This window comes from Gigantopelta aegis, chromosome 15 (assembly GCF_016097555.1).
Source record: "Gigantopelta aegis isolate Gae_Host chromosome 15, Gae_host_genome, whole genome shotgun sequence".
Classification (NCBI taxonomy): Eukaryota; Metazoa; Mollusca; class Gastropoda; order Neomphalida; family Peltospiridae; genus Gigantopelta; species Gigantopelta aegis.
This window is the reverse complement of record NC_054713.1, coordinates 40,405,364-40,431,806: the sequence shown is the minus strand read 5'-3', so window position 1 is coordinate 40,431,806 and position 26,443 is coordinate 40,405,364. Positions and strand designations below refer to the sequence as shown.

General features: G+C 37.7%; 1 protein-coding gene across 8 annotated transcripts in view; it reads left to right on the top strand.

Moving 5' to 3' along the window:
- The window catches only part of LOC121389972 (basement membrane-specific heparan sulfate proteoglycan core protein-like), a 299,120-nt gene that overhangs the window by 230,466 nt on the left and 42,211 nt on the right, over positions 1-26,443 (top strand). For all 8 annotated transcript variants that reach the window (XM_041521661.1, XM_041521663.1, XM_041521660.1 and 5 more), the window contains 20 exons: positions 245-331; positions 1,159-1,217; positions 3,215-3,294; positions 4,170-4,310; positions 5,012-5,203; positions 5,962-6,057; positions 6,515-6,598; positions 6,820-7,050; positions 8,584-8,700; positions 9,127-9,254; positions 9,744-9,833; positions 10,589-10,650; positions 11,854-12,126; positions 13,931-14,037; positions 14,581-14,755; positions 18,251-18,520; positions 20,457-20,594; positions 23,409-23,549; positions 24,338-24,483; positions 25,904-26,027. In XM_041521661.1, coding sequence (XP_041377595.1) covers positions 245-331; positions 1,159-1,217; positions 3,215-3,294; positions 4,170-4,310; positions 5,012-5,203; positions 5,962-6,057; positions 6,515-6,598; positions 6,820-7,050; positions 8,584-8,700; positions 9,127-9,254; positions 9,744-9,833; positions 10,589-10,650; positions 11,854-12,126; positions 13,931-14,037; positions 14,581-14,755; positions 18,251-18,520; positions 20,457-20,594; positions 23,409-23,549; positions 24,338-24,483; positions 25,904-26,027 — 2,741 coding nt within the window. The remainder of the gene's footprint in view (positions 1-244; positions 332-1,158; positions 1,218-3,214; positions 3,295-4,169; positions 4,311-5,011; positions 5,204-5,961; positions 6,058-6,514; positions 6,599-6,819; positions 7,051-8,583; positions 8,701-9,126; positions 9,255-9,743; positions 9,834-10,588; positions 10,651-11,853; positions 12,127-13,930; positions 14,038-14,580; positions 14,756-18,250; positions 18,521-20,456; positions 20,595-23,408; positions 23,550-24,337; positions 24,484-25,903; positions 26,028-26,443) is intronic.

Genomic DNA, 26,443 nt, shown 5'->3' with positions numbered 1-26,443 from the left:
TGGCTGGAACGAGAAATAGCCCAATGGGCCCATCGACATGGATCGATCCCAAACAAAACAAAACAAACTGACTTTAATAGAAATTTCACTATTTTATAACAAAACGAATTGAACATGTACATGTACAAATTTAATGCTGTGAAAATATTTTGAGTTTGTAATATGTATCATTAATTAACTGAAAATCAAAAAGAAAAATATTCCCTTGAATTCAGCTGTTTATTCTTCTGTTTGTTATTTTCAGGTTCAGTACAACTTGTGTGTTGGACAATGACAACCAGGTGACATGCACAAACTGTCCAGTAGGTCACACGGGACGGAGGTGTGAGATGTAAGTAGACCAGTTATAACTAGATTCAGTCAGTTGGGTATGTAAATTCTAAAAATATATTGAGAAAAAAGAAAATTTGCTTGAGCAGGGTGAAGTTTCGACCCCTAAAACCCTCCCCCTGCACACATGCCTGGTTTGTGTACATGAGATTGCAGCATGGCAATGTTAAGAGTCAGGATTAGGGTTACAATTGGATCCTCAGGAAATGGATTTCATCAGTAGATATGAAAATAGATAATAGAGTTTCACTTCACTTTAAAAAGCAAATTATAAATACATGTTGTAGTCTTATTAGCAAAAAAACCTGTAAGTATGTAATGTTTGTATAAAGTTTCAATAATAACTGTGAAGTTGGCCATTATGTTCATTCTTCTTTTGATTTCCTCCTTGAATACAGGGGCATCAGACTGGTAGAAGTCGATTCCATATATATTTATTTATTTCAACTTATTTTTGTGCTTATATTCAATTAAAGTTCAAGCACGCTGTCATAGGCACACATCTCAGCTATCTGGGCTGTCTGTCCAGGAAAGTGAGTTGGTTGTTAGTGGTTAGTGAGAGAGAAGAGGATGTAGTAGTGTTACATCTACCCATTGAGTCATTAAAACTCATTTTGGGTGGAGCCGGTACCAGGCTGTGAACCCTGTACCTACCAGCCTTACATGTATGTCCGATGGCTTAACCACAACACCACTGAGGCCGGTAAAGTTTCAATAATACATGTGAAGTTGGTCATTATGTTCATTCCTCTTTTGACTTCCTCCTTGAATCCAGGAGCATCACACTAGTAAAAGTCAATTCTTAATTATACCTGTTCTTATTTTCAGTTGTCTCCCTGGATACCAAGGAAACCCTCTCCAGCCTGGAGACTATTGCAAAGTTCCAGGTAAGAAGCCTGTCCCAAATAGTATTATACCCCTCACAAAACAAATCAAAGGGTATGGCTTTGTCATCTCAGTATATATACCCCTCACAAAACAAATCAAAGGATATGGATTTGTCATCAGTATATATACCCCTCACAAAACAAATCAAAGGATATGGATTTGTCATCTCAGTATATATACCCCTCATAAAACAAATCAAAGGATATGGATTTGTCATCAGTATATATACCCCTCACAAAACAAATCAAAGGATATGGATTTGTCATCTCAGTATATATACCCCTCACAAAACAAATCAAAGGATATGGATTTGTCATCAGTATATATACCCCTCACAAAACAAATCAAAGGATATGGATTTGTCATCTCAGTATTGAAAGGATCAATTCAAAGTGCTCAAGGTATTGGTGGTTCTAAATAAGCTTATTTGTTTTTGGTAAAAATTATGACAATGGAATCATTTGTCTACCTCAAGATACCCTGTGTTTTTGAGATTATAGAGGATGAAATACATTTGTACACACCTCTGACAATTAAAAATTGGTGTAAACTATTTATAGTTTATGCAAAACCAAATTCAGGTAAACCATTTTTTTAATTTGCTTATCCAGTCATCAGCATGTAATTGATGCTCTAAAAGAATTGCACACACAAAAAACGGGTTGTGCAAAGTTTAACTTGCAACGGTAATACATGAACGAAACGATCATGTTCGCAATTTTCACACACCTGAAATAATATAGTATGACTGTATGTGCAGTTTTTAGTTAAAAGATGAAATGATGAATAATATTATATGTAATATTTTTTAAGAGGATGTTTTCTACTTTCTAACCCCTGTAATTAAGAAAATGTCTGTCACAAAAAAACATGCTATGGCAGTGTTTCTGCCAGAAAGATAAGTTTGGGTATGGCACTATGGAATTGAATGTAACCACAGTCAGCAGGGAGTATTGGGGGGGGGGGGGGGGGGGGCCTCCCCCAGAAAGAAAATGAGTTAAGGTTAGGGTTAAGAAAATCATACAGTAATGATAAGAGTAATTAATTTAAGTTAACTTAAAAAATAAAAAATGGGGGGGGGGGGGGTATGACAACATACCTATTTTACCCTCTGGCAGAAACCCTGCATGGAAATTTTTTTTTAATATAGTCTGCAGCAAAACAGAATGCTGTGGGATTTTAAAATTCCACGGCAATCACCATGTGGCATTGCCAATTACCATGTGTGATTGCAGGGTTACTTGTAACGTTCAGAGGCCTAATTAACTCAATTCTATCAATTTTGCGCATTCTCGCAATACAATGCAAAAAAGACATGCAAAGATGATGTGATGTTAATTAGAGATCTTTGTGAAATAGGCCCCAAAGCTCAATTTCACAAAACATCGTAAACCTAGTTTTGCACGTAAACGTAAATCTACGACTAAACCACAATTCTTATTACTATTATAGTTCAACAAATATGGTTAGAAGAACACATATTTCATTTTCTTTTGTCTTTAAAATGCTCCAGCTTTCGTAATGATGTCATTTTCTGTGTGAAATTGATGCCAAACACGTGTAAATGCAGGATCGATATAACAGCTAGTAGCAGACGTAAATGTACAATATTTGGTGAAATTGATGCCAAACACGTGTAAATACAGGACCGGTATAACTGATAGTAGCAGATGTAAACTTACGATGTTTAGTGAAATTGATGCCAAACACGTGTAAATGCAGGACCGGTATAACTGCTAGTAGCAGATATAAACTTACGATGTTTAGTGAAATTGATGCCAAACAAAATTGATGCCAAACACGTGTAAATGCAGGACCGGTATAACTGATAGTAGCAGACGTAAACTTACGATGTTTAGTGAAATGGGCCCCTGATTAATAGTATTAAAATATTTTTAACAGACGTTTCACAGGGTGTGTATTTATGTGTTTATTTATTTTTCATATACATGTAGGAAAGAAAGTTGTAGATTGATTGATTGTATTATTATTTTAGATATTGACTGCGGATGTGATGCCAGTGGAACGGTCCCTAACACCCAGTGTGACCCTGCCACTCAGCAGTGTCAGTGCAAGGTAAATCTTTACAATTGGTCAGGGCTTCTAGATTATGGTAGCCCCACTCCCATTGCTAGTGATCTTCAATGTTGGGCTAGTAAATAACTACTATCATCATGCCTGACGGCTAGTGAAAAAAGAAGTTGTCAAATGATGTATTTAAGTTTATTTAGTAAATATGAATATCCTCTTACCAAATCTAAGGGTTTTTAAGCTCTATCACCCTCTTTAGGTAACATATATCTGATTATTACAATGAGTAAAATTGTATTTATAAAAGTAGGACTAGTGAATTTTTAATCATGGCTAGTAATAAAATTTAATGACTAATCCCATGGCAAGTGATTTTTATAAAAATTCTCGAAGCCCTGCTTGAATTGGCTGCCACAAATACAGCATTACTTTTAAAATGAATGTCGAGCACTGGGATAGTTGTGTGGGCTTTTGATAAGCTTATGTTCTAAGGACAGAAGTGCAAAATGTCAGCCTGTATCCATCTGTCCTACAGCTTTTGAGACTTGTTTTTCCGTTATACCTCAATATACAGAGCTGAAGTTTTTTTAATAGCTTTATCATGTAGTTACATATCAAGTATGACTTTTATGGCAATTTAACAATTTTTGACAAGATTTGGTTTAAACAATATTTATTAACCATTAAATATGCGGTTTTGTGATCGGCCAACATGCATGAGCCTATATTATGGCCTCTCCCTACATTTTTCAAATACAAAGCCATACAGCCAATATGACACACTGAAGATAAAGAGTTATATCTCTTGAACTTAAAAGTTATGAAAATATATTGGGCATGCTTGTTTTAACATAAGTTCCCTAAAATTGCTAAACAAATAATTGTCTTACTATATGATGCATGTCTGTTTTTTATTACAGGCCTACGTCCAGGGACAGAAGTGTCGTCACTGTGTCGAGGGATACTTCAACCTGGATGAGAGGAACACCCAGGGATGTCTGGCTTGCTTCTGTATGGGGATCACCAACCAGTGCTCCAGCTCCAGTTACTACAGAGACACGGTCAGTGGTGGAGCATTGGTGTCAGTGTAGCATTGGTGTCAGAAGTGTAGCATTGGTGTCAGGAGTGTAGCGTTAGTGTCAGAAATGTAGCGTTGGTGTCAGAAGTGTAGCGTTGGTGTCAGAAGTGTAGCGTTGGTGTCAGGAGTGTATCGTTGGTGTCAGGAGTGTATCGCTGGTGTCAGAAGTGTAGCGTTGGTGTCAGGAGTATAGCGTTGGTGTCAGAAATGTAGCGTTGGTGTCAGAAATGTAGCATTGGTGTCAGCAGTGTAGCGTTTGTGTCAGGAGTGTAGCGTTTGTGTCAGGAGTGTAGCGTTTGTGTCAGGGGTGTAGCATTGGTGTCAGGAGTGTAGCATTGGTGTCGGTAGTGTAGCATTGGTGTCGGTAGTGTAGCATTGGTGTCGGTAGTGTAGCGTTGGTGTCGGTAGTGTAGCATTGGTGTCAGTAGTGTAGCGTTGGTGTCAGAAGTGTAGCGTTGGTACTATCCTGCTTTTGGGATGGTGCATATAAAAGATCCCTTGCTACTAATCGAAAAGAGTAGCCCATAAAGTGGTGACAGCGGGTTTTCTCTCTCAATATCTGTGTGGTCCTTAACCATATGTCTGACTCCATATAACCGTAAATAAAAATGTGTTGAGTGCATCATTAAATTAAACATTTCCTTCCACTAGTTCATTTTCATCATGACTGTGGTCTATTTTTAGATCAGGCCACTGTGGGCCAACGACGGCACCCACAATTTCGGCCTGACCAACCGCCGACTGAGTCGAATGATCAAGGATGGGTTTACGGTGGACGCGTCTCGCAACCAGATCACCTTCACCCAGTTCCAGGATGTGCAAAGAGAACGAGAAAGTCTCTTCTTCCAGCTGCCACCACGATTCCGGGGAAACAAGGTCAGAATCTAGAGTAGTTTGTGGGGGGAGGGTGGGAGGTAGGGGGATGTGGTGTAGATAATTTTATTTATTAACCTCCACTCTCACCATGTGGATTGACCAACTTCCAAACCCATGGACAGGTCTGAACATTTCAACACACACACACACACACAGATGCACACACACACACACACACACACACACACACACACAGATGTACACACACACAGATGTACACACACATACAGACAGACAGACAGACACATATATATACACACACACAGACACACACATATATACACACAGACACACAGACACACACACACATGCATACATACACACACACACACACACACACACACCTCACCCCATCCATCATCTTAAGCCAGTGAGAAAAGATATATTTGGTAGACAAAATGTGATTCTGGTGTTTTTTTCAAAATATAAAAATGTGTACCTGCAATGTTTATATTTTTCATAGATTTCTTTGCTATGTTTTAGCACACCTATAGAATTTTCATATTAATGTTATTCGTTATTTCATTAGTTTGCTTACATTGTTCAACATCCAACACACAATATATTATTTTATGATGGGGTCTTGTTAAACATTAATTCATTAATTAAGGACCATTCAGTTTTCAAAATTTTTACAAGTGTATAAATGTTACACTTGGGAAAAGGGTTGTTACTGACATATGTTTTTAAAATGAAAAAAAAGGTACATTTCTCTCTTTTCTTCTTAATTTTTAGTTTATTATGGCTTTCCTTTTCAGGTTTCTTCCTATGGTGGCAGTTTGAAGTTTACCCTGCAATACACTGTTGCCTATGACTCAGGAAATACCTACATGGATGTCGATGTGGAACTTATTGTAAGTTGCTCTTTGTTTTCTTTGTAATGATTCATTGTAGACTTGAAATAGCATAATGTTTCAAACTAAGGTTTATTCTTTTAACAGAAACCATTATGTTCATTTTTTTAACATCTGGGATAAGGTTGATGTCAGAAACTTGGCAAATCTCACTCCTGATGACAATATTATATTAACAAATTACTAACGTGGATATGATACAAGTTAATAACATGGATATTTTACTAGTTAATAACATGGATATTTTACTAGTTAATAACATGGATATTTTACTACTTAATTACATGGCTATTTTACTACTTAATAACATGGATATGTTACAGTTAATAACATAGGTATGGTACAAGTTAATAACATGGGTATTACACAAATTAATAACACAGATATTATACAGCAGATCACTGGTATTAGAAACCAGTATATTGTAATATTTATTTCATGTTTTATTGTTTTCCAGAGTGGAGATAAGCGTCTTTACTTGATATTCAGTCCATCAGCCAAACCTGTAGAAGCTCAGAATTTTGATGTCAAACTCACAGAGGTTAGTATACTACATGTGTAATTAATTTATTAAATAAACAATAAACTGTGGGCATCCCAGACCTCTGTATTGCTGCCAAATGTACTGGCTTAAACAGGTAACACTCAGGAGACATTCCTGACATTTTTGGGTCATAATTTGGTTGATGTATTTGGTTATGTATTGTATATGTTAATGTTAACATTGTTGCTTATGAAATTCTATTTGGTTCATTATTCCAGTCCTCATTCCGGTCTCTGGATGGTTCGACACCAACTCGGGAGACGTTCCTGACATTCCTCGCCAAGATCGACGCCATACTGATCCGTGCAACGCACCACACCATCATGGGCACGACCACACTCCGTGACCTCAGTATGGACATTGCCGTCCCACAGCCGACTGGACAACGGCCGGCCCCAGAGGTGGAGAGTTGTCAGTGTCCTGAGGGATATACCGGTCTGTCTTGTGAGGTAAGGGTCAAGAGCAAATATACGGGTCTGTCTTGTGAGGTAAGGGTCAAGAACGCAAATATACAGGTCTGTCATGTGAGGTGAGGGTCAAGAACACAAACATTTTAGTCTGTCTTGTGAGGTGAGGTTAAAAAACCTCAAATATACTGGTCTGTCTTGTGAGGTAAGGGCCAAAAACTCAAATACACTATTCTGTCTTGTGAGGGGAGGTTAAAAAACCTCAAATACACTGGTCTGTCTTGTCAGGTGAGGTTAAAAAACCTCAAATACACTGTTCTGTCTTGTGAGGTGAGATTAAAAAACCTCAAGTACACTGTTCTGTCTTGTGAGGTGAGATTAAAAAACCTCAAATACACTGTTCTGTCTTGTGAGGTGAGATTAAAAAACCTCAAATACACTGGTCTGTCTTGTGAGGGGAGGTTAAAAAACCTCAAATACACTGGTCTGTCTTGTGAGGTAAGGGCCAAAACCTCAAATACACTGTTCTGTCTTGTGAGGTGAGATTAAAAAACCTCAAATACACTGGTCTGTCTTGTGAGGGGAGGTTAAAAAACCTCAAATACACTGGTCTGTCTTGTGAGGTAAGGGCCAAAACCTCAAATACACTGTTCTGTCTTGTGAGGTAAGATTGAAGAACCTCAAATACACTGTTCTGTCTTGTGAGGTAAGATTGAAAAACCTCAAATACACTGTTCTGTCTTGTGAGGGGAGATTAAAAACCCTCAAATACACTGTTCTGTCTTGTGAGGTAAGATTGAAAAACCTCAAATACACTGTTCTGTCTTGTGAGGGGAGGTTAAAAAACCTCAAATACACTGTTCTGTCTTGTGAGGTAAGATTGAAAAACCTCAAATACACTGTTCTGTCTTGTGAGGGGAGGTTAAAAACCCTCAAATACACTGTTCTCTCTTGTGAGGTAAGGGCCAAAAACTCAAATACACTAGCCTGTCATGTAAAGTAGCAGTGGCTAAATGAGATGGTAAAATTATTGTCTTTTCTTTCCTATGAGTGGTTCATTCTGATTTGCATACTGCAGGATAAATAGAGAATAATACATTCCTGTCTGTTAGATACCATTTATCTCGCAACGAGTTGTTTTAAAATGTATCTAACGAGCGAAAGCAAGTTTGATACATTTTTAAACAACGAGTTGTGAGATAAATGGTATCTAACAGACACAAATGTATTATTCTATTTCTTACATATCTTCAAAAACCAGGTTTTAAGCAAAATTTAACATCTTTTTCGACTAAACGTTATTTACAACCGTTGCACTTGTAGCTGACTTACCCGTCACAGACACACGAATATCAGGTTATCTATACTTCACAGTCTAATCGATTTCCATTGTGTAGTTTTTCATTGGAGATGTGACATTGGTGACCTGGTTCTCACCTAGGAGCAGCTAGTCGTATTTCTTGAAATTGTTAACACATGTGTTAACAACCATGTGTATGCAAAAAAATAACGCAGGGTGTTCTCACCAATGGGTGTGTGAGACAATTCTCTCTGAGGTTGTGTTGCTGTTTTCAGGAATGTGCGGCTGGATATGTCCGTGTTGAGGAGCCAGGTATGCCACTAGGAACATGTGTGCGCTGCAGTTGTAACGGACATGCGACCTCGTGTGACCCACAAACCGGCAAGTGCCTCGTAAGTATTTTAATTTAATAACTGATAAAAAAAATTGTCTTATCTTTATGAAGTATCAAATGAGATATAGATATTATGTTTACAATGGCAGCAGCAATATCATCTTTGGAATTTAGCTTAAAGTTTAAACTTCAGGTCAACTCTATCTTGGTGAATGAAACTTGGTGTATAGTTAAGTCTATGAATGTTTATCTCGATACATGATTTTAAAATAAATTTAAATATATTCAGTAAAACCTTTTTATAATGTTAGTTTTTTTCAACATAACATGAACATCTTTGGATGCAACTGTCAATCAGTGACACTAAATTTGGTTTCTGTAGGTGAGACATTTAATTTGGCAAATTTTTTGTTTTAACTGTAATTGCTTGCTTGCTTGAACCATTTTGAATATTTTTTAAAAGTACAATTTCTTGCTTATTTAGAACTGCGCCGACAACACTGAAGGAGACCGCTGTGAAAGATGCATTGCTGGTTACTACGGCAACCCAACAGCCGGAACGCCCAACGATTGTCGATTATGTCCTTGTCCACTTACAATACAGTCTAACCAGTGAGTACAGTGAAACCTGTTGATATAGACAATCACTATGATTGTTATTTTTTGGAAGTGGCAGTCCTCTGAAAGATAAATAGAAGTATTTATTGAAATGGCAATCCTCTGAAAGATAATAGAAGTATTTATTGAAGTGGCAGTCATTTCAAAGATAAATAGAAGTATTTATTGAAGTGGCAGTCCTCTCAAGATAAATAGAATTATTTACAAAAGTGGCAGTCCTGTCAAATAAATAGTTATGTATGACAAACTTTTTTCATGATTATATTGAATTTTGAATTTTTGTAAATATTAAGGTTTCAGATCTTTATGAACTTGAAAATAATTAAATATATAAATTAATTATTTTTTAATCATCATTAAAATATGTACAATTGTAATGAAATCCTAGGTTTTGTGAATATTCATATTTTAGATTTTCATACAATGTGGACTTGCTTCAAGATTATATTGAATTTTCAAATTTTTTGAATATTAATTTTTCAGGTTTTCAAAGACTTGCTTCCTAGATCCTAACGACAACCGTGTTACCTGTGATCGCTGTCAGATGGGATACACTGGACGCGACTGTGGAAGGTAAGATATTTACTTTTTCACTGTCAGAATTTAATCAAGTACAAATCCATAAATACTTTCTTTTTCCCCTCTATTTTTCTAATGTTGTAATATAATCAAGTACAAAACCATAAAGACCTTTTTTTCCCCTCTTTTTTTTTCTTCCAGTATTGAAATTTAACAATTTCCACATTTTTACAACCATACAAACTGTAAACTAGAAGGAAGGTGGTTAATATTTAAATAAAACAAGTCAGTAAAAACAACCATTGCAGGTCAGGTCATGTCAGGTCATAGGGCTTTACATGCACATTCAGAGCAAGTTGTTGTAGCGCACTCCCGTCCAGGACAGGGAAGGTGGGGGTGGGTGGAGGAGGGACTGCCTGCACTGGCAGGTGCAAGTGAGCATTAGCAGCCCGACCGTGGTCGGTAGCAGGCGGACGGGGGGGGGGGGGGGGGGGGGGGGGGTAATGGTTCTAAGGAATTTTGAATGGAGGCAAGAATTATGCCAAAAGAGAAAAGGTGCGCAAGTTCGATTGAAGAATTTGGGCAAAAACCATTGCAAAATTAATTTCTTTTTATACATAGCCTGACCTTTCACCCTATGGACTGACCCAAAAACCACACCAATCTTCCAATGGGTCAGCATGATCAACCTGTTCTGGTCATGTGATAGTTTTAAAAGGGGGAAGAGTTAGCCAAATTAAAAAAAAAAAAGTGTATGTTTGTGAAATTGTTTGTAAACGGCTTGTGATAATTATTGTGTCTGTTGACAGCTGTGCTCCAGGGTATGTTGGAGAACCAAGAGAGCCTGGTGGTCAGTGTCGCAGAAGTGAAGGTAAACTTTTATATCACTAGGGTTTTTTCTTCTTGTCGAAGCTATCTTAGCGCTACGATATCGTAAAACCATCGTAGCTATGATGTCTCATGTGTTGTAGTGATATTATAGCCTAGGATGGTTTTACGATATTATAGTGGTAAGATATAGCTTCGAAAATCAGTAGCTAGATATATGGGTCTGAATTTACAAACCCAGATTTTGACTTGCATGTGCATGTAGCTGTACCCAGTGATAGAAATAAGCAGAATGTTTTTACTAGCCCACTGGATAAATACATCTAGAAACCTACTTGTCCGGCAATATTTTCACTTGTCCAAGAAAATTATTATTTTATTCAAGTATCAGGATGATATTTGTTATTGCTAAAAATTAAACTGATCTGAAATTTTTACTTGTCCACTGGACAACCACGAGGCACATTTTGCTTGTCCGAATAGATATTCACTTGTCAGGACAAATGAACAAGTGCATATTTCAAACACTGATACTGAGATAAAGAAATAAGTAAAAACCTGGTATTGTAGACCAAATTGTAGTCACTAATGGCTTCGTAATGACTATATAAAGAAGAAAGATGTAATGTGAGATTGAATGTCAGCAATGTGAGACTGAATGTCAGCAATGTGAGATTGAATGTCATTAATGCGAGATTGAATGTCAGTAATGTGAGACTGAATGTCAGTAATGTGAGACTGAATGTCAGTAATGTGAGATTGAATGTCAGTAATGTGAGACTGAATGTCAATAATGTGAGATTGAATGTCAGTAATGTGAAATCGAATGTCAGTAATGTGAGATTGAATGTCACTAACATGGTTAACTTCCTGGATGAGAGTTTTAGTAGCAGTTACTCGCTCCTGTTAAAATATTTCAAGCAATATACATAATTATACAGTGCTTAAACACCTGCATTTAAGAAACACGGACTTCATAAATTCAGTTGTTTTATTTTATTTTTATTAAAAGCTAATACTTTTTTATCCAAGAAGCATAGTTATATGAGCTAGTGTGGGTATTTTTTTTTAAATATAAATGTTCTAAACCATATTGTCAAATATTTATGTTTCTACTCACATGTTTCAAGACAAAAATGGTTGTGCAAGCAAAAAAAAACAACAACCCCAAATCAACTGGGGTTTTTCCTTTTTCATGGATCAAGCCAAAAAACAAAAACCAATCTATTTCCTGTTCTTTTTTCAGTTGACCTTTACCCAAGAGTGGTTGCCTCCCCTGTTCGTATAACTGAACCCCTTGGGTCTACTGCCACCTTCCAGTGTGACATCTCGGGCCGTGGACCGTTCAACGTGGTTTGGAGTCGTCTAGATGGGCGATCGCTACCGAGCCAGGCGATAGTCGGAGCGCGATACACACTGACAATACGCAGGCTGGAGTACATTGATGCAGGACGCTATGTGTGTACTGCAACAAACAACATTGGAACGTCGCGGGAAACCGTCGAGCTGTCTGTCAGTGGTTAGTAGGCATAGCTGTTGTTATTGTAATGATGATGATGATGATAGTTTGTTTTTATTTTAAATTTTTCAATAATAATAATAATAATTGTAACAATAATAGAAACAATCACTTGTCACAGTTAGAGAGCCAAGGACTGTGGGGGTGGGGCGAGAAATTGATATATATATGCTAATTTGAATAATGAATACAAATTAACGAGCTCAATGATGAAAAAACCCCACATTTGTCTTTTTTTAGTGGGGGGGAGGGGGGGCGGGACGGGACGTAGCCCAGTGGTAAAGCGTTTGCTTGATGCGCTGTCGGTTTGGGATCAATCCCCATCAGTGGGCCCATAGTGCTAGTTTTCACTCCACCCAATGCACCACGACTGGTACATCAAAGGCCGTGGTATGTACTAACCTGTCTGTGGGATGGTGCATATAAAAGATCCCTTGCTGCTAATTCAAAAGAGAAGCCCATGAAGTGGTGGCAGTGGGTTTCCTCCCTCAGTATTGGTGTGGTCCTTAACCATATGTCCGACGCCATATAACCGTAAATAAAATATGTTGAGTGCATCGTTAAATAAAACATTTCCTTCCTTCCTTCCAATGACTGGAATGTGGAAGTGGATAGCAAAAGAAGTTTAAAGATAGGAGAAGCTGCCAGATTGGGAATTAATGAGATGGAATTCAAAGGAGAGAAAGGAATGGAGAGAGTGGGAAAAAAAAAAAAAAAATAGTAATAGTAATGATGTATTTTAATACCCAAGCAGTTACTCATAATGGCTTGAAGATAGGAAGAGCTGCCAGATTGGGAATTAATGAGATGGAATTCAAAGGAGAGAAAAGAATGGAGAGAGTGGGAAAAAAAAAAAATAATAGTAATAGTAATAATATATTTTAATACCCCAGCAGTTACTCATAATGGCTTGAAGATTGGAAGAGCTGCCAGATTGGGAATTAATGAGATGGAATTCAAAGGAGAGAAAGGAATGGAGAGAGTGGGAAAAAAATAAAATAATAGTAATAGTAATAATATATTTTAATACCCCAGCAGTTACTCATAATGGTTAAACTATTGTTAATATTTTCTCACTGAAAATGTCTTGCTCAATAGGATTGAACAATTTAGCTAAAGTCTTCTTGGTACAAAATATGATGTGATCCCAAATTTGCAAAAAAAAATGATGTTACATAGTTTGAATTTTCTTGTCTGTTTTCATTATTAAACCAGTGGTGACATGCATCTGGTGTATCAACGACCCTTGTATGTGCTGTCCTGTCCATGGGAAAATGTATTTAAAATATTTTTTGCTGCTAATGTAAAAATGTTGTAGGTTTCCTCTGAAGACTACAAGTCATAATTAGTGTTTAACATCCAATAGCCGATGATTAATAATAAAATCAGTGTAATGCCATTAAACAGAATAAACTTTAACTTTAACTTTTAGCTTCTATTATTAATTTTCCTAATAAAATAGCATTTAATACAGTTCGATATATTAGCATTGCCATATAATATTTTGTGATAACCGTCAGGGACAGATCCAGAATATTTTGCAGGGTGAGTCTACTTGCAACTACTTAATAAATGGAAGCTGTATATTCGTGAATGTACTTCAAAATAAGTAGAAATGGGGGTTTTCATCGTGAGAAGGGGGAGGGGTCCAATTCAATTCAATTTATGCATAATATCAAACAATCTGGTGTCAGCAAATAGATAAGAATTATGTGACATTAATAACCACATTACAGATCCACATCTGTACTTGCTAATTTCGATGCCTGTGTTTAAGTTGTGTGTGTTTTTTCTCTTTGTGTAGGTCCCACCCAGCCTCTGCGTGTGATGATAGAAGCCCCAACGGTGGTTACTCCTCAAGTTGGTGGATCTGTCCGCTTCATCTGTGTCGCTGTGTCCTACAGCAGTGAGGTAAACTAATGTTTATCTTTCTGTGATCAGAAACGGGTCACTCATTAATTCTTTTGCATCAGAAAATATCAACCAGCACCCCAAACATTTTGACACTTTTTATATTTTATTGTACAGGGATGTGAGAGCTACGCAGAAACACGTAAATGTGCTTTTCCATTTCGTCTGAAAAAACAAAAACATGATGTTCAATACTGTTGACCACACAAGGTTCATTTGCATGTTTTCACAGTTTCAAGTTTATGATGTGTGCCTTAAATTATAAGTTATAACCAGTTTAGATTTGTTAGCATTGAATGCAATTTTTGGCAGTTCCAGGGGTTGCAAACAATTTTCCTTGAACCCTGGCCACAGTAAGCTTTTTTTTTCCAGCCTCTCTCACATCCCTGATTGTAGGCCACTTACATTTTGTCTTAGACTAAGAATGGTGGTGGTTTGGCCAAGAAGGCTATAGATCAGAATGGAGTGCTGGTTATTCCAAACATCTTTATACTTTTTATATTTTATTCCAAACATCTTCACACTTTTTATATTTTATTGTAGGCCACCTACATTTTATCGTGGACTAAGAATGGTGGTGGTTTGCCCGAGAAGGCTATAGATCAGAATGGAGTGCTGGTTATTCCAAACATCACACCTGAAGATGCCGGAACCTACACCTGTACTGGGTCAGATCTCTTCAGTGTGGACAGAGCTTCGGCTACCATCAGACTTGAAGGTAACTATATGTTGTTAGGATTCTGTTTCATAGATAATTCTGAAGTGGCAGTTCTTTTCAGCTACCATCTGACTGGAGGGTAACTATATCTTGTTAGCATTCTGTGTCTGATTAATAGGTAATTATGGGAGTGGCAGTCCTCTTTGACTACCATCAGACTTGAGGGTAACTATATCCTTTTAGGATTCTGTGTCTGATTAATAGAGAATTATGGGAGTGGCAGTCCTCTTTGACTACCATCAGACTTGAGGGTAACTATATCCTTTTAGGATTCTGTGTCTGATTAATAGAGAATTATGGGAGTGGCAGTCCTCTTTGACTACCATCAGACTTGAGGGTAACTATATCTTGTTAGCATTCTGTGTCTGATTAATAGGTAATTATGGGAGTGGCAGTCCTCTTTACCATCAGACTTGAGGGTAACTATATCCTTTTAGGATTCTGTGTCTGATTAATAGAGAATTATGGGAGTGGCAGTCCTCTTTGACTACCATCAGACTTGAGGGTAACTATATCCTTTTAGGATTCTGTGTCTGATTAATAGAGAATTATGGGAGTGGCAGTCCTCTTTGACTACCATCAGACTTGAGGGTAACTATATCCTTTTAGGATTCTGTCTGATTAATAGAGAATTATGGGAGTGGCAGTCCTCTTTGACTACCATCAGACTTGAGGGTAACTATATCTTGTTAGCATTCTGTGTCTGATTAATAGGTAATTATGGGAGTGGCAGTCCTCTTTGACAACCATCAGACTTGAGGGTAACTATATCCTTTTAGGATTCTGTGTCTGATTAATAGAGAATTATGGGAGTGGCAGTCCTCTTTGACTACCATCAGACTTGAGGGTAACTATATCCTTTTAGGATTCTGTGTCTGATTAATAGAGAATTATGGGAGTGGCAGTCCTCTTTGACTACCATCAGACTTGAGGGTAACTATATCTTGTTAGCATTCTGTGTCTGATTAATAGGTAATTATGGGAGTGGCAGTCCTCTTTGACAACCATCAGACTTGAGGGTAACTATATCCTTTTAGGATTCTGTGTCTGATTAATAGAGAATTATGGGAGTGGCAGTCCTCTTTGACTACCATCAGACTTGAGGGTAACTATATCCTTTTAGGATTCTGTGTCTGATTAATAGAGAATTATGGGAGTGGCAGTCCTCTTTGACTACCATCAGACTTGAGGGTAACTATATCCTTTTAGGATTCTGTCTGATTAATAGAGAATTATGGGAGTGGCAGTCCTCTTTGACTACCATCAGACTTGAGGGTAACTATATCTTGTTAGCATTCTGTGTCTGATTAATAGGTAATTATGGGAGTGGCAGTCCTCTTTGACAACCATCAGACTTGAGGGTAACTATATCCTTTTAGGATTCTGTGTCTGATTAATAGAGAATTATGGGAGTGGCAGTCCTCTTTGACTACCATCAGACTTGAGGGTAACTATATCCTTTTAGGATTCTGTGTCTGATTAATAGAGAATTATGGGAGTGGCAGTCCTCTTTGACTACCATCAGACTTGAGGGTAACTATATCCTTTTAGGATTCTGTGTCTGATTAATAGAGAATTATGGGAGTGGCAGTCCTCTTTGACTACCATCAGACTTGAGGGTAACTATATCCTTTTAGGATTCTGTGTCTGATTAATAGAGAATTATGGGAGTGGCAGTCCTCTTTGACTACCATCAGACTGGAGGGTATATATCTTTTTAGGATTCTGTGTCTGATTAATAGATAATTCTGGGAGTGGCAGTCCTCTTGGACTTGCATCAGACCTGAGGGTAACTATATCTTGTTAGGATTCTATGTCTGATTAAAAAGATAATTCTGAGAGTGGCAGTCCTCTGGCTACCATCAGACTGGAGAGTAACTATATTTTGTTAGAAATCTGATTAATAGAGAATTCTGGGAGTGGCAGTCCTTTTTGGCTACCATCAGACTGGAGGGTAACTATATCTTGTTTGAATTCTGTGATTAACAGATAATTCTGGGAGTGGCAGTCCTTTTTGGCTACCATCAGACTGGAGGGTAACTATCTTGTTAAGATTCTGTGTCTGATTAATAGAGAATTCTGGGAGTGGCAGTCCTCTTGGACTACCATCAGACTGGAGGGTAACTATCTTGTTAAGATTCTGTGTCTGATTAATAGAGAATTATGGGAGTGGCAGTCCTCTTTGGCTACCATCAAACTTGAGGGTAACTACATGTATATCTTGTTATGATTCTGTGTCTGATTAATAGGTAATTTCACCGTGGTGCAGGGGTGTAACATTTTCCTTGAGAATGGCCAATACAGCACAAAATTGAAGTTTTGAGTTAAATTCAGTATCCGTAAAATTCTGTGATATTTGTGTTTTTGCACAGTTCTTTACACTGTTTTTGTTTAAGTCTTGAATTTTTATATTGATGTTGATCATCACTTTATTTATTTTCATTACCATTGTATGACACCCAATAGCCGATGTATTATTTGTGCTGGGGTGTCGTTAAACATCCATTCAGTTCAATTCAATTAATAGGTAATTATGGGAGTGGCAGTCCTCTGACTACCATCAGACTGGAGGGTAACTATATCTTGTTAGGACTCAGTTTATAAATGGTATGTGCCATCTCGTCTGTGGGGTGGTGCATATAAAAGATCCCTTGATACTAATGAAAAAATGTAATGGGTTTCCTCTTTAAGAGATTTAACTGTTGAATTTTTATATTGATGTTGATCATCACTTCATGTTTTGAATTACCATAGTTTGACACCCAATAGCCGATGTATTTTTTGTGCTGGGGTGTCATTAAACATTCATTCATTCATTCATTCCTCTTTAAGACTACAAGTCAAAATTTCCAAATGTTTGACATCCAATAGCCGATGATTAATAAATCAATGTGTTCTAGTGGTGTCGTTAAGCAAAACAAACTTCTATTCCTTAGTGTTTGATGTATAAAAATTTCTTTATCCTTTATCTACACTTTGATGTTGAATTGTTTTATCTAGCCCTGTCGGTGGGCCCATTGGGCTATGTTTCGTTTCAGCCAGTGCATCACGACTGGTATATCAAAGGCTGTGGTATGTACTACCCTGTCTATGGTATGGTGCATATAAAAGATCCCTTGCTGCTAATTGAAAAGAGTAGCCCATGAAGTGGTGACAGCGGGCTTCCTCCCTCAATATCTGTGTGGTCCTTAACCATATGTCTGACGCCATATAACCGTAAATAAAATGTGTTGAGTGCGTCGTTAAATAAAACATTTCCTTCCTTCTTATTTTATCTAGAGTTATCTAAGGTCATACATATAGATTAGCCTCAGTGTCTAGTTTTTTATTTACACATTCGCCCAGTGTCTAGTTTTTTATTTACACATTCGCCCAGTGTCTAGTTTTTTTTATCCCATTCGCCTCAGAGTTATTAATGTTTAATAAATATTAATTATCTACTGTTTAATAGCTAAAATTTTCAACAAAATTAACTTTTTATCTTTTTTTTTTTAGCTACCCCAACTGCTCAAATTGAGCCACGGTATCTACAGCTCACACTCGGCTCATCCATGGAGTTCCGGTGTGTTGCCATGGGCAACCCGCCGCCCACTATTGTCTGGACACGTGGAGAGAGTGGACCATTGCCAGATTACGCCACTGTGGAGAATGGAGTCTTCCGAATTGCGTCCGTGTCGAAGGCTGACGAGGCAGAGTATTATTGCAAGGCCACAAATCCATCTGGAACGTCTACAGTGCGGACTATTCTCTACGTACAAGGGGAAGGTGAGTACACAGGCTGGGTCAGATAGATAAGGCAGGGCTAGCTCTGCCACACGCCAAATTCGCCAGTTGCGAATTTCAGGAAGAATTGGCAAATTTTATTTTGATTTGGCGAAAACATTTCATGCAATAATTGGTATTTTGTTGAAAAATAACAGTGGATTTTGCATATTTAAAGATAATTTGGCGAATTGTTTTGCTCACCCAGAGCTAGCCCTGGATAAGACAGGGTTTGGGACATAGCCCAGTGGTTAAGTACTTCCTTTAGATGCAGTCAGTTTAGGATTGAACCCTGTCAGTGGTCCAATCGGGCCTTTTCTCATACAAGCCACAACTGGTGCAACAATGATCATAGTCTGTACTATCCTGTCTGTGGGATGGTGCAATCTAGGATCGGTGGGCCCATTGGGGTATTTCTTGTTACAGCCAGTGCTCCATAACTAGTGTAACAAAGGTCATGGTATGTACTACCCTGTCTGTGGGATGGTGCAATCTCAGATCAGTCCCCATCAGTGTGCCCATTTGGCTATTTATTGTTACAGCCAGTGCTCCATAACTGGTGCAACAAAGGTCATGGTATGTACTATCCTGTCTGTGGGATGGTGTAATTTAGGATCGATCCCCATCAGTGGGCCCAATCAGCTATTTCTTGTTACAGTCGGTACTTCATAACTGGTGCAACAAAGGTCATGGTATGTACTATCCTGTCTGTGGGATGGTGCAATCTCAGATCAGTCCCCATCAGTGTGCCCATTTGGCTATTTCTTGTTACAGTCGGTACTCCATAACTGGTGCAACAAAGGTCATGGTATGTACTATCCTGTCTGTGGGATGGTGCAATCTCAGATCAGTCCCCATCTGTGTGCCCATTCGGCTATTTCTTGTTACAGTCGGTACTCCATAATTGGTGCAACAAAGGTCATGGTATGTACTATCCTGTCTGTGGGATGGTGCAATCTCAGATCAGTCCCCATCAGTGTGCCCATTCGGCTATTTCTTGTTACAGTCGGTACTCCATAACTGGTGCAACAAAGGTCATGGTATGTACTATCCTGTCTGTGGGATGGTGTAATTTAGGATCGATCCCCATCAGTGTGCCCATTTGGCTATTTCTTGTTACAGTCGGTACTCCATAACTGGTGCAACAAAGGTCATGGTATGTACTATCCTGTCTGTGGGATGGTGTAATTTAGGATCAGTCCCTGTCATTGGGCCCATTCGGCTATTTCTTGTTCCAGCTGATATTCCAAAGGTTGTGGTATGTACTATCCTGTCAGTGTGATAGTGCAAATAAAAGATCCATTGATGTTAATCGAAAGGACTAACCCATGAAGTGGCAGAAGTGGGTTTTCTCTCTTATTATATGTATGGTCCTTAACCATATATTTGATTTCCATATGACTGTGAATAAAATGTGTTGAGTGTGTCATTAAATCAAACATTTCTTCCTTGTTCTAGATATGGTTTGTTTACATAGTTTACAATCACATTATTGAAATCACTATACGAATTCAAGTTGAATTTGGTGAATATATTTTATAATAAATTCTCTCAAAACTGAAGTTGAGAATAGCATGTTTAGGCTATACAGTTTTGGGTTTTTTCCATTGTCAAAAATTTAATTTGGTTACACATTTTCAATAGTTAACTTATTTACCAAATTGCTAATAAATATTTTTAACAACCCAAACTGGATTCATCTAAATAAAAGGATGGAGGTCAAGATGTAACTAAATGGTTGCTGAGCACATACATTTGTAGGATAAATTATCATCAATGGATTCAGGATTTTTTCAAATAGAGATGATGTAGTGCCCTTCATAATCGAAGGTATATGCTGTCCTTCCTATGGGAGATTGCAAATAAAACATCCCTTGCAGTTTTTCTTTGAGTTTTTTCTATGGCAGCATAGCATTCCGAAATCTTTTTTTTCTTTTAGAGCCCGACATTGTGATCGTGGTACGACAGACGCGAGTGACGGCCATTGTTGGACAGACTGTAACGCTGGAGTGTTACTCTGAACACGGAGGAGACGTCCTACTCGTGTGGAGCAGAGAGAGGCTAGGACTGCCTGCAGGTAGAGCTTTTATAGAACACTTGACTTTTCATAGCCCTCCTTTATATATAAACAACTTTTATAGAACACTAAAAGTTTCATAGCCTTTCTTTATATATAAATGACTTTTTAGAACACTAAAATTTGATAGCCCTCCTTTATATATAAACAACTTTCATAGAACACTAAACTTTTCATAGCCCTCCTTTATATACAAAACAACATTTATAGCTTTTAGATAACACTCAACTTTTCATAGCCCTCTATATATAAACAACTTTTAGAGAACACTCAACTTTTCATAGCCCTCTATATATAAACAACTTTTAGAGAACACTCCACTTTTCATAGCCATTCTTTATATATAAACAACTTTTAGAGAACACTCCACTTTTCATAGCCCTCCTTTATATATAAACAACTTTTAGAGAACACTCAACTTTTCATAGCCCTCTATATATAAACAACTTTTAGAGAACATTCCATTTTTCATAGCCCTTCTTTATATATAAACAACTTTTAGAGAACACTCCACTTTTCATAGCCCTCTATATATAAACAACATTTAGAGAACACTCCACTTTTCATAGCCCTCTATATATAAACAACTTTTAGAGAACACTAAACTTTTCATAGCCCTCTATATATAAACAACTTTTAGAGAACACTCAACTTTTCATAGCCCTCTATATATAAACAACTTTTAGAGAACACTCAACTTTTCATAGCCCTCTATATATAAACAACTTTTAGAGAACACTCAACTTTTCATAGCCCTCTATATATAAACAACTTTTAGAGAAAACTAAACTTTTCATAGCCCTCTATATATAAACAACTTTTAGAGAACACTAAACTTTTCATAGCCCTCTATATATAAACAACTTTTAGAGAACACTCAACTTTTCATAGCCCTCTATATATAAACAACTTTTAGAGAACACTCCTCTTTTCATAGCCCTCTATATATAAACAACTTTTAGAGAACACTAAACTTTTCATAGCCCTCTATATATAAACAACTTTTAGAGAACACTAAACTTTTCATAGCCCTCTATATATAAACAACTTTTAGAGAACACTCAACTTTTCATAGCCCTCCTTTATATATAAACAACTTTCAGAGAACACTAAACTTTTCATAGCCCTCTATATATAAACAACTTTTAGAGAACACTCCACTTTTCATAGCCCTCTATATATAAACAACTTTTAGAGAACACTCCACTTTTCATAGCCCCCTATATATAAACAACTTTTAGAGAACACTCCACTTTTCATAGCCCTCTATAGATAAACAACTTTTAGAGAACACTCCACTTTTCATAGCCCTCTATAGATAAACAACTTTTAGAGAACACTCCACTTTTCATAGCCCTCTATAGATAAACAACTTTTAGAGAACACTCAACTTTTCATAGCCCTCTATAGATAAACAACTTTTAGAGAACACTCAACTTTTCATAGCCCTTCTTTATTTAAGGATTGTCTGTTATTTCTTTTACATTCTTCTGGGTATGAACAAACAAAATCATCCACAAACCGTGTGAATCACTGAAGCTGTTCTCACATATTTGTAGTACCTGCAGGTATAGCTTTTATAGAACACTAAACTTGATTCTTTTTGTAAATATTTATTTTCATATTTTATTGAAAACATATTTTATTGCATATAATGTATATATATATATAGAGGTTATTACCAGAGTGTTTTTCGGTATCATCAATATCATATATTAGGAATAAAAATTGTATTATGCGAGCCTCTGGCGAGCATAATACATTATTTTTATTCTTAATATATGATATTGATGATACCGAAATACACGAGGGTAATAATCTCTTTACCATATAAGCTCAAGCTTAATACAACGTGTTTTTGTAAACTGCACATGCAACTTTAATTCCAGTCCGCCATTACTAGATATTTAAATGATGTCAAACTCAAATGACGTCATTTTGGATGTCCTTACATCAAAATAAAGTTATGCCTAACATTTTTTGTTTTTTGAACGCTGGACAGCTTTCAGTGTCAAATTGCCATTGAAATGTTTTTATTTGATGACTATGAATGCATATGTCAATCCTGGAGTGTCATCCAAGTACGTTTGCTTAAATGTCAATAAACCTAGTGCCGAGACCTCGACTAATTTACATCTAATTTGCAAAGTTATCAAATTCTTAAAGTATGTGATCTGAAAAATATCACATACTTTGATTGCACTGAAAATGTAAGATGTAATATGATAAATATATATACACATTTATAAAGGAATTAGGCACAAGTTATTCAACTTGTGAGGCCCTCTCCTAATGCTTATATCCAATTATGGTTCAAGCATGTTCATGACCTATCAAGCCAGTCTGTCCAGGACAGTGGATTAGTTATTAGTGGTTAGTGAGAGAGAAGTCGGTGTAGTGGCCTTACATCTAGCCACTGAGTCGTTAAACTTGCTCTGGGGGGTGGGAGCCGGTACCGGGCTGCGAACCCTGTACCTACCAGTAGATTAGTGGTTAGTGAGAGAGACGATGGTGTAGTGGCCTTACATCTAGCAACTGAGTCGTTAAACTTGCTCTGGGGGGTGGGAGCCGGTACCGGGCTGCGAACCCTATACCTACCAGTAGATTAGTGGTTAGTGAGAGAGACGATGGTGTAGTGGCCTTACACCTAGCCACTGAGTCGTTAAAACTTGCTCTGGGGGGTGGGAGCTGGTACCGGGGTACCTACCATTCTTACATGTATGTCTGATGGCGTCACTACTACACCACTGACTAACACTGAGACTGGTCTAATGGCAATAAATGATGATTTTTGTTTTGTTTTGTTGTTTTCAGGCTCCACCCAAGACAACGGTGTGTTGACTCTGCCCAATGTGCAGCCGTCCTACAGTGGAAACTACATCTGTAAGGGTACCACTCCGGCCGGCAAAATCGCATCGGGCAGAACTGTCCTGACCATCGAACCAGACATACACAGTAAGAAAAAACACCTGACCTGGTGCTTATAAATCTTTTAGAGTCTACACTCAAGACTGTAATAGAGTCCGAGACTTAAATGTCATAACAAATGCCATACAAATTGCATGCATGTGACACCATTAGATGGGTATGGGAGATCATTTAACATGCCCATATCTAAGAAATAACTGAAATTAGGAGGTGCATTTTAAGTAAAGCTCAATATATTTACGGTATTTGTCCGGAAATAAGCCCAGGGGGCCAATCCAACTCATTGTGAGCTTAGTATGGGATGGGGCTAGTCTGTTCATATCGAATCAGAATAAGGTATTTGCCTAATTATCATAACAGGAGACCCAGTGTGGTTTCAGAAATCAACATTGGTTTTAGTTCAGACATGTATTGTGCTTGGGTAGATCAAAGAAAACTACAGACATGAAGTTGAAAACAATGTTACACACTGTTAGACTGCCAAATCTCCCTGGTGGTAATAAGATGGTGTTACATTTGTGTTTAATTGTTTCTTACAGTGTTCCTGCAGCAGGTATGACCATTTGAATGAACTTTGAGCAGACTTTCATTTTCGTTTTATTTACTGTGATAAGGGGATGAGGTGGCGGGTGAACTTATTTACGAATAAGGGCCTAATTTCTTAAATTAGGTCAAAACAGAGGTGGGCACTTATTCAAAGACATGGGCTAATATCCGATCAAATATGGTAATTTGGTTTGCATTGACATGTGGTGTTAATTGAGTTTGTACTGACATGTGTTGACTGTTTTGACCGTTTCATCTGCTATGTTTAGGACAACCCCCCACTGTGACGGTGGACCCACATATGCAGGTTGTTGCTCAAGGGTCAACAGGATCAATACGGTGTATTGTCAGTGGCGAACCGAAACCCACAATAACATGGAGTCGAGGAAGAGGGGAACTCTCCAGTAATCACCAGGTACAAACTCTAGTCATTACCTCTGACGTGTGTGTGTGTGTTGTGGTGGGTGGAGGTGGTCTGTGTTATGTGTTGCTAGTGGTGAACCGAAACCCACAATAACATGGAGTCGAGGAACAGGGGAACTCTCCAGTAATCACCAGGTACAAACTCTAGTCATTACCTCTGACATGTGTGTGTTGTGGTGGGTGGAGGTGGTCTGTGTTATGTGTTGCTAGTAGTGAACCGAAACCCACAATAACATGGAGTCGAGGAAGAGGGGAACTCTCCAGTAATCACCAGGTACAAACTCTAGTCATTACCTCTGACGTGTGTGTTGTGGTGGGTGGAGGTGGTCTGTGTTATGTATTGCTAGTGGTAAACCGAAACCCACAATAACATGGAGTTGAGGAAGAGGGGAACTCTCCAGTAATCACCAGGTACAAACTCTAGTCATTACCTCTGACGTGTGTGGGTGGGTGTGTTTGTATGTATGTGTGTGTGATATCTATTTCCATCAGTGGGCTCATTGGGCTATTTCTCGTTCCAGCCAGTGCTCCACAACTGGTGTAACAAAGGCCATGGTATCTACTGTCCTGTATGTGGGATGGTGTATATAAAAGCTCTCATGCTGCTAATTGAAAAGAGTAGCTCATGAAGTGGTGACAATGGGTTTCCTCTCTCAATATCTGTGTGGTTCTTCACTAGATGTCCGACGCCATATAACCATAAATAAAATGTGTTGAGTGCGTCGTTAAATAAAATATTTCCTTCCTTCCTTCATAGTGTGTATCATTTTCATTTCAACTAATTTGCAAGCTTATATCCAATTAAGGTTCAAGCAAGCTGTCCTGGGCACCTATCTCAGCTATCTGGACTGCCTGTCCAGGACAGTGGGTTAATTGTTAGTGGTTAGTGAGAGAGAAGAGGGTGTAGTGGTCTTACACCTACCCATTGAGTCGTTAAAACTGGCTCTGGGTGGGAGCCGGTACCGGGCTGTGAACCCTTTACCTACCAGCCTTATGTCCAATGGCTTAACCACAACACTACCGAGGTTGGTTTGTGTGTATCGATCCGTCTTAGTTTTTTTGGTCTTTAAGGGAGGCAACTCAGCTATATTTTATGTAATGCATTGTTCAAACTGTTTCCTAATAGATGCTGATTGAACAATATGCTGAGGAGTCATTAAACACACATTGTTTTCCTTGCTACCATGAATGATATCTCAAACGCCATGATATATGCTGCCCTGTCTGCCAGAAAGTGCATATAAAAAGTCCTTTGCTACTAATAGAAAAATGTAGCGTGTTTTCTCTCTAAGACTATAAATAAAAATTACCAAATGTTTGACATCCAGTAGCCGATGATTAATATATCAAGTGTGCTCTAGTGGTGTCATTAAACAAAACAAACTGTAAGTTTTGCTTTCCTTTGCTTTTAGATCACAAGTAACGGTGAGATTCTGAGAATATCCCAGGCAACGATGGCAGACCGCGGAGTGTATGTTTGTCATGCGGAAAACGTCGTGGGACGAGCAATGGCATCTGGCATGATAGATGTGGAAAGTAAGTTGTTTCTAAAAACATACTGATTTCTTATTACAAAATAATGGAATAAAAATATGATTTCTCTGAGGTAAACTATAATGGAGTAAGTAGAAAGATTATTTCTTTTTATAACTAACCTATAGTCTGTCCCATCATTTTATAAAAAAAACAAATTTGTAAATAATTTTAGTTTGGTTTGACATAAGAAAAAAAAGTAAGTCTTTTAGAAATAAGAATTTTATTTTATTTTTGTGTGCAATTTACAAATCAATCGGCTCAGAAATAAGTATTCCATAGTATAGAAAAAAGGTGATCCCTGTGGGACGGACTAGAAGCTGTCTGCTTCTTTGTCCTCTAAATGTTAAAAGTAAGTTGTTTTTGTCAACATACACATGTAGAATTATACTTATATAATATAATGGATTAAAAATACT